Genomic DNA, 9,571 nt, shown 5'->3' with positions numbered 1-9,571 from the left:
ATGAACGACCCATCACTAGAAGACATGTAACTCAGGTCCAGAGCTGTGATTCAGAGCGGTGGGTGAGTGGGTGGGTGTGTTACCAACAAAATAAACAACAATATTTACAGAATGAAATCAGATAAATATGTTAATATGGTATTCCAAAAATTATTTCTTAAAATAAAAACTATAAAAAATATACACTGACCTTGCATGGTTGTGTGTGTGAATGTATGTGATTGGGTAGTCTCACATGGTCAGACCCACTGTATCGTCAGTTCTAAGAACAGGGGTCTGAATCACATTTCAGCATGTCTCAGGTTTTGCCGGAGAAAAAGTCTGGTTATTCTCTGATTGGCGGTCGGAAGTGTGTGGTTGGTCCGTAGTTGATCTAAGGAGGTCTATGGACATAGTTGTGTGTGGTAGATAGTTGTGTTCCAGACGTTAAATATCTAATTGTCTGGCTACTGTGAAACTAGTAAATGGGTGACGGTAATGCACATTGTAAAGCACTTTGGATAAAAGCACTATAGACATGCAGACCATATATATATAATATAATTAGATAGATTTTAAATTAATCTTTATTCACTTTGTCCCATCTCTTTGCTATTTTAATGACAAGCGCCTATTCTTTCACTATAGTTTCAAACAATTACTGCCCAGACAAATTAATGATGAGTGATGCAGCTGCTAATTATTAAAGTACTCTGCGAGAGACGCTTCTCAGAATGAGGCTGGAGGCTTTATTTACAGTGCTGGCTCAAATCTGGAATTTCTATTCACGCATCGTGTTTTTGCTTTGCATCCAGTGAAACTGTGTGTGTGTGTGTGTGTGTGTGTGTGTGTGTGTGTGTGTGTGTGTGTGTGTGTGTGTGTGTGTGTGTGTGTGTGTGTGTGTGTGTGTGTGTGTGTGTGTGTGTGTGTGTGTGTGTGTGTGTGTGTGTGTGTGTGTGTTGGGGGTACAAGTGTTTCAGGGGTCTCTTGTGAAAGCACTAGTGCCGTATATTGTCAGACATTGCAGCTTTGAGGAGCCGGTGTAAATGAGGAAAGGGCAGCCTGGAGCCCTGGCTTTAGGGCTGGAGCTCCAGACATTAGCAAGGATACGGATGTCTTGTGAAAAGAGACCCTGGGCATTCATTAGGTCAAAAGGACGAGGCACAGTGATTCAATGATGAGCGGGAAAGCTTAACAGTGCTGTAGAACAGGCTCACTTTGCTCTGACACTTGAGAGATAGAGGGGTGCACAGACAGGAGGCTACACCACGTTACATGTAGATAGCTGGTGCTAGACTTTTTTAATTGATTCCAAGAAATTGTTAAAGAAAGTGTTTTTTTTAAGAAAACCCAAGAAAATAAATAAATAAATAATAATACAACTTTGATCACGACTGATGAAGGGAGATTAGACAACTGGTCTAGATCTGGTTAATACTGACCTTGAAATATTGTTGTTATAAAGATTTGCTTTCCAGGTGTGTATCGCTGGACATAAGGATAGCTCAGGAAGTGCACAAATCTGCAATGATATTCGTATTTCACAGCTCGAGCTGGTTTTGTGTGCGTGTTTGTGTTTGTGTGTTCGTGCGTGCGTGTTTGTGTGCGTGTGTTCGTGCGCGTGTGTGCGCAGTGCACTGTCAAGGCATTGAGTCCCAGTGGAGCTGACAGTTTGCTGTGACAGAGAGCTTTAAACAAACCCACTAGCTCAGCCTCCACTGCAGAAAAATGCCTTTGATTTTATTAGGTGTGTGTGTGTGTGTGTGTGTGTGTGTGTGTGTGTGTGTGTGTGTGTGTGTGTGTGTGTGTGTGTGTGTGTGTGTGTGTGTGTGTGTGTGTGTGTGTGTGTGTGTGTGTGTGTGTGTGTGTGTGTGTGTGTTGTGTATGAGTGTTGTGGATTCCAGGACAAGCAGCGGGGTGAAGATATGTCCTACCTCTCATTGTTTATACACCAAAACTCTTTGATCCCCAACCTCACAGTGTGTGTGTGTGTGTGTGTGTGTGTGTGTGTGTGTGTGTGTGTGTGTGTGTGTGTGTGTGTGTGTGTGTGTGTGTGTGTGTGTGTGTGTGTGTGTGTGTGTGTCTGTGGGTATTTATAGTGGAAATCAGGGATGATGCAGATTTTAACATGTACAGTAGCTAGCATTTTGACTTATATATTGATGTGCTTATTGTGCAGACAGAGGCAATAATAATTGCTCCTCACTAATGCTCATCATAATTTGGTACAATTTTTTTCTACTTGGTCTGTGTCTGAGGAGGACTGTGGACAGTTCAGAAACCGCCTATACAGTGACATCATCGATGGGAAATCCAAGCTAATAGAAACTGCAGGCTTTCACATATCGTGGTATATATTTTGGTTTAATTGGTTGCTATAATAACCTAGTCAGGTAGATGCCATTTGAGTTAAATAACGTAATAACCTTCAGCTTCAGCTTCAGCATCCACTATAATGCCACTATAGTTGACATTTTACCACTCAAAAAAGGGTCTGATAATTGAGTGCTCTGTAAATAGGCTAGATTTAACCACATGAACCCTATGGTGTCCCTATTCTGGGGGGAACATTCAGTGACGATTGCGATCTACAAGCTTATTACGCATCGTGTTTTGACACGTGAGATTGTAGATCCGCTGTTTTCAGAAAATAGATAGAAAGGAGGGGATCAAGGATAGAGGCTAGCCCTGGGGGACCCTGGACAACTAGTGTATTGGGTTTAATTGGTTAAGTTGGGCTATATGTATTGGGCTACTTTTAAATCATTAGCCGCGTTTAAATCAGCGACTGTGATGGATGAATTTGAAGGACAACTTTACTTTTCTTTTTTTTTGCAATGTCTTAACCTCATGAACCCTAGTGTCCCTATAGTCTGGGGCAAACATTCAGTGAAAAAAGCAGATAGGTCTGCTATTTTCAGGGAAGATATTGTGGGAAAAGACGTGGGGGCCTAGTTTAGATCCCTGGCGGACTCAACTAATTGGGTTAAATGGTTAACAAATTGAGATGTAAGCGACTTTGAGTACTCAGAAAAACTCAATTTAAATTGTATGTATTATTATTATTATTATGACAATGCACACATGCGCTTTCTTGTCGTGCTTTGGATAAAAGTTGCATTCCCAATAAGTTGTCTATTTACAACATTACATCTATTTATCTACTGTACCATGCATGGTTAATTTCGAGAGATAGTTTATTCTGCTCTTGACGAAGTATTCCTCTCTCTCCTGGCTTCACAAGCTGCTGGAGTGTCTCTTAAACTCATTCAAAAAGACCGCTGCCGAATCGAATGACATATGTCAGGTGCTGGTTGCCTTTCAGTGAACTGGGTACACCCCCCCCCCCACTCTCTCTCTCTCTCTCTCTCTCTCTCTCTCTCTCTCTCTCTCTCTCTCTCTCTCTCTCTCTCTACTGTTTGTGGACTTGGCTAGACTTATGGGAGGTGATTTGAGGGGTAAAGGTTTCTGCTGACTAAAAAACTGACTGATTTCTAGATGTCTTAAAAATTGTTAACCAATTAAACCCTAATGAAAGCCCTATCCCCCAGGGGTCTATAACTGCCCCTCCCTTTTCCCTCTAGACCAGATCTCTTTGGTGAAAATGATGTACAAACTCAGAACAGAGATTGTAAATCTGCTATTTTCACCTATTATGACATTCGGGTTTATGTGGTCACAATAAATTAAGAGCACCTTGCTTTCTTAATTGAGTTACATTTAACACAGTTTAGTCTTGTTTGTGGCGGGAGCATTAGTAAAAGTGGCTGTGGTCAATAGGTCAGCCTATGAAAACAAAAATCTCTAATTTCTTCCTTTGTTTTGAAAGTTGTCATCATTTAATATCAACAGTGTTATCTTTACATGAGACCAAGAAGGAGAGATTCAAATTATCCCCTGGTTGAAAAATACTACGCCCCCTCTTCCTCCTGTAACCCATTAAAATGTCATTTTAGATTTTTGCGTTGGCTATTCAAAAATAGCAGATATACAAGCTATGAATTGAAAGTGTGAGAACCACTGATTTAGAAGGCATTTGTAGAATTGGCCTCAGAATCGGCATCAGGTCTTAATGGTTTAATTTCTTCCTTTCATCCTTCCCTTCTTTCTTGACTAAGCAGGTGATTGTTGGATGTCAGTTGCCCTCCGTTAAGTACGTGAACCCCAATGTCCCTGTTCTGGGGAAAACATTTGGTGTAAATAACGGATCTACAAGCTCACAACACATTGCAATGTGGCACGTTGTGAGCTTGTAGATTGGTTCTTTTTGGGGCGAAGGGATTTTGCGAGGGAAATGCTAGTATATAGCCCCTGGGAGCCCCGGTCAACTAAGTATAGGCTTTAAGTGTTTAAGTAGCTGCATGACATAGTTAAGAAAAAAATATATACATAGAGGCTACTGTAGCATTTTGAGATTTGTGTCAAATATAAAGTGCGTTACAAATTAAATGTATTTTATATATATATATATATATATATATATATATATATATATATATATATATATATATATATATATATATATATACATACATACTGTATATATATATATATATGCATACACACACACACATACATATTAGGCTATTCAATTCAATACAGCATCACCGACCCCCCTCTCTCTCGCTCTCTCGTTGCCTTGCTCGCTCGCTCTCCGGCTTGTGCTTGTGGACAAAAGGGGGGCTTTAGATGGCACGTGCTCTTTCCGTCAGTCACCTGTCTCCTAGCAACGGACACAACAGGAAAACACCTGTGGCTCTGAATAGGAAGATGACTGAAAAGAACTCGTTACTCGCCAAATATGGGTCAAACTGAAAGGCTGTCGGGTGGTTGAGTTCGAAACCCAAAAGGAAACGAGCGTGAAACGGAACAGATTGTATTATTTGGGTGGTTCATGTTCTGTACAAACAAGCCCAACTCTAGACTGTGTTTTTATTTGTTTTGGCTGTGGTCTGCTTGCCCTTGCCCATTGTCAGATGGTAATAAGAGGCTGTGTGTGTGTGTGTGTGTGTGTGTGTGTGTGTGTGTGTGTGTGTGTGTGTGTGTGTGTGTGTGTGTGTGTGTGTGTGTGTGTGTGTGTGTGTGTGGGGGTGGCTTTTTGTGCACCCACAGGTTGAAATATAAGACACTATTGATAACTATATGCTGCTATATACAGTAACTTAAGTGTAAGTCACCACCTGATTTGAGGTGCAACTAAAGGCTATCTGTAAAATAACAAATAACAAAGAATAAAAATAAATAATTGTTTTATCCAATACTTGTATCCTTTAGGATAAATTGAGGCCTTCGATACTCTTATTTCTTCTCCAAAAGATTTGAAGAATAGGCTGTAGCCTACTCTTCATGTGATTATACAGTAAAATATGGTTCCTTTAGAATGTTAAACATAAGCATGAAAATGTTTTGATTTTTGGTGCTATTATAATCAAAGTTGCATTCCCAATGAGTTTTATGTTTTATTTATTTTCACACACACACACACACACACACACACACACACACACACACACACACACACACACACACACACACACACACACACACACACACACACACACACACACACACACACACACACACACACACACACACACACACGAACCCCGCGACACCCCGACGATGAGAGAGGGGAGTATTTTAGGTCTCTCTCTCTCTCTCTCTCTCTCTCTCTCTCTCTGCCTCTCCCTCCGTTCCGACGTCACCAAACCTGCATGCAAATCACGTCTCCCCTCCAGCGCCTCCATTGGCCGGTTCGGAGCTCATTTAGCGGCTGTCAAAGCGCGTGGCCCGGGCATCATGATGCTCCGTTAACTTTACCCACTACACTACACTACACTACACTGCTGCTGCTGCTGCTGCTGCTGCTCGGTGTACAGCTCTACGACACAGAACGGCCGTGGATGAGAGTTTCGGAAGAGCATCGGAAGAAAGGAACGGATCTGAACTAAACCAAAAGGGGAAAGAAAGTTACAGATTATCCAAGTTTATCCTTTTTTATGAGGATTGGAGCCTCTCTCTCTCCCTCTCTCTCTCTCTCTCCCTCTCTCTCTCCCTCTCCCCCCCCCCTTTCTCTCTCTCTCTCTCTCTCTCTCTCTCGCGCCCCCCCCCCCCCCCCTTCTCTCTCTCTCTGTGCCATCGCGTGGATCTTTTCACCGTGCGCTGCTGTTTCAACCCCGCCGGTCCGTCTGAATGTTTGCGCCCGTTTGATTTCAGAGTGTTGTGTCCCATACCAACCAACCAACCAAGCCGGGTGAATGTATAGCATCATGATGGAGACGGACTTGCACTCCCCCGTGGTGCCCCAAACCAACCCCTCTAACCCGGGGGGAGGTGGTGGGCCCGCCGGGGGGAACAACAGCAACAGTAAAGTTGCCCAGCACCAGGAGCGCGTCAAGCGGCCCATGAACGCCTTCATGGTGTGGTCCCGCGGCCAGCGGAGGAAGATGGCCCAGGAGAACCCCAAGATGCACAACTCGGAGATCAGCAAGCGGCTTGGCGCCGAGTGGAAGGTGATGTCCGAGGCGGAGAAGAGGCCCTTCATCGACGAGGCCAAGCGGCTGCGCGCCATGCACATGAAGGAGCACCCGGATTACAAGTACCGCCCGAGGAGGAAGACCAAGACCCTGCTGAAGAAGGACAAGTACTCGCTGGCCGCCGGGGGGCTGATGCTCGGCGCGGCGATGGGGGGCGTCGTTGGCGGCGGGCAACGGCTGGAGAGCCCGATCGGGGGGCACCAGGCCGCCAGCTATGCCAACCACATGAACGGCTGGGCCAACGGGGCGTCCTACTCGGGCCAGGTGGCGGCCGCCGCCGCCGCGGCTCACGCCATGATGCAGGAGGCGCAGCTCGCCTACACCCAGCAGGGCTCTCACGCACACCACCACGCGCACCACCCGCATCACCACCACCACCACCCGCAGAACCCGCAGCCCATGCACCGCTACGACATGAGCGCGTTACAGTACAGCCCCATCTCGAACTCGCAGGGCGGCTACATGAGCGCCTCCTCTCCCCCGGTGTACGGGGGCATCACCGGCTACCAGCACCAGAGCTCCGCCGTCGTCGGGGGTCCCTCCGATCACCCCGGACACCGGGGACACCCGGTGTCCCCGGTGTCCGGCGTGATCGGAGGGACTCTGGGGTCTTTGGTGAAATCTGAGCCCAACGTCAGCCCCACTGCTGTGTCTGCGACGCGGCCCCCGTGTCCCACCGGGGACCTGAGGGACATGATCAGCATGTATTTACCGAGCACCGGAGGAGAGGCGGTACCGGGGGACTCGTCCGTTCAGAGCCGGCTGCATGTGCTCCATTCCCAGCACTATCAGAGCGCCGCCTCCACGGGGGTCAACGGCACGGTTCCTTTGACTCATATCTGAAATAAAGAATAAACGTGCAATTTAATACGCACAAAAGAAACCATAACCAAATATTTAATTTTTACATTTTCTGCTACCTGTGTTTGTTGCAGTGCAGGGGGCTGGTAATTTGTAAAATCAAAGGCGAATGTCGTCTTGAAAAATGCAATCACTTTGAGAAAAAAAAAAGGTTATTTTTTTTCCTTCTCGGGTTTTTTTCTTTTCATTTTCTTTTTACTCTTTCGGTAAAGGATTTTGTTTTTTTGCCTGTCCCGTTGGGGAAGCGATGGAAAGCGCATCCAATTAAAGCTTTGCTCTCTGGAGCAGAGCATGCCAAGTTTTGACACGATTTAAATTATATATCCCGTGAAGACTGACTGGTGCATTTTGATTTTTCTCTTTTTCGATTTTCTGTGGAATTAAAGACCTGACTATTATTTTTATTTTTTTGAAAGCGATGATGGTTTTGTTTATGAAGGGACGTTAGGCTTATTTAAACCAAGGAACAGTTTTATTCGGGGAAAAAATATAAATATGAGACAGGAAAAGTCTCATAATTGTTGCATTATTATGAGAATTGTTGTAGAAGCGACTATAGGCTACGGCTATTTGAAAATAGCAGATCTACAAGCTCACGAGGCATGGCGATGCAAGGCCTTGTGAGCTTGTAGATCTGCTATTTTCAAAAAAAGAAAAAAATATCTGGAGGGGGTGGTAATTTGGAAATATTTTTGAAACATTTTAACAACACAAACCTGACTATTATTATTATTTTATTTTTTGAAAGCGATGATGATGGGTTTTGTTTATGAAGGGACGTTATTGCTTATTTAAACGAGGGAACAGTTTGATTCGGGGAAACAATTATGAGGAAGAGCACTTTATTGGCTATTTGAAAATAGCCGATCTACATCACAGAGCTTGTAGATCTGCTATTTTCAAAAAGGTCTTGAAGTTTATAGGCCGCTGTTCCCATTTCTTTCTCCTGTCTGTAAAACACGTGTCACTTGTAACTCAATTTGTTTCTGTTGTTGTAAAATCATGTAAATTGTGAATAAATAGGCCTACTGAAATAAACTGCTGTAGGCAATTGTAAATACAATAATTTACAAAAAGATATATATATATATAGCCTGCAACTCTGCCTCTCAAAAAGAAAAGAAAAACATCAGTCTGGGGGGTAAATGTGTTTGGCAGAGGCTCTTAGAAACGATTGTCCGAACCATTAGGGCCTAATGATTAGGCCTTATCCTATGTATTTCAACATCATTTCAATAGTCGAATTGACATATTTATGGTTTGGAAAACTGAATCATCGTTGAACAATCAGCCTAGCCTGGTCTTAATTATAATGATTAAATAATAATAATTTGTCAGATCAGTGTTAAATTATGATAATTATTATTTATTTATTTTTAAAAAGAAGAAGCGAAGCGATATCAACGTGAGGTTCATGCCATGCAGGACATACCGGTTTACCTCTATTCCGTTAGGAAATGGACAAGTGCTTATATCAATAAATAGGCCATTCAAAGGGGTTATTATGTGATTTACTTTATAGGCTACTAATTGATTCAATAGAAAAAATAATTGAGTTCAGCCCTTGAGCTAAAACCATCCATGTATTTTTAAATAGCTGCATTTTCAAATGCATTGTGGAAAGGAACAGCCAATTTTTATGTCTACTACACTGTCAAATGCCATGCGGGCTGACACTGGTATATACACAACTTGACTATATTATATTATAGGCTATTTATTTATTTGGACTATATTGACCGCGCCGATATATGGTGCATTATTATTGCCCACTTTGTTATTCACGTGTTGATTTGAAAGGCATATTCCTGTCACTGTATAACTTTAGTCATCAATGAATCCTTATGACACATGCCTCAAAATGTATAGGCTAATAAAAGAAAATATATAGGCCTATACGTTGCTTATGTCATCTTAACATGTTTTGTTTAAATAGCCTATTCCAGTAATATAATCTACAACACTGTTTCCCAAACAGTGGGTCGGGACCCATCTTTGGGTCACATTTGTATGGGTCACGAAATAAGTATTTATTTCAAAAGATTTAAACAGAAAACACAACTTTTCACCAATTAAAAATAATTCCAACATTTTCCAAAAGTATTTCTAAGCTCACAACGTGGTGCAAAGCCAGGCACTGTGAGCTTGTAGATCTGCTATTTAAAATTTGCTAAATTTAAATTTATGCTATATTT

General features: G+C 42.9%; 1 protein-coding gene across 1 annotated transcript; it reads left to right on the top strand.

The window, feature by feature from the left end:
* Positions 1–6,236: 6,236 nt before the first annotated feature.
* Positions 6,237–7,358, top strand: LOC311040693 (transcription factor Sox-1a-like; the record flags this gene model as incomplete). Its single annotated transcript, XM_084051025.1, has 1 exon — positions 6,237–7,358. One exon carries the CDS (start codon positions 6,237–6,239, stop codon positions 7,356–7,358), a length of 1,122 nt encoding a protein of 373 aa, XP_083907151.1.
* Positions 7,359–9,571: the final 2,213 nt, after the last annotated feature.

The sequence above is a fragment of the Gymnoscopelus microlampas genome (genome assembly GCF_963454915.1).
Source record: "Gymnoscopelus microlampas genome assembly, chromosome: 24".
Lineage (NCBI taxonomy): Eukaryota > Metazoa > Chordata > Actinopteri > Myctophiformes > Myctophidae > Gymnoscopelus > Gymnoscopelus microlampas.
This window is presented reverse-complemented; position numbering and strand designations above follow the sequence as displayed.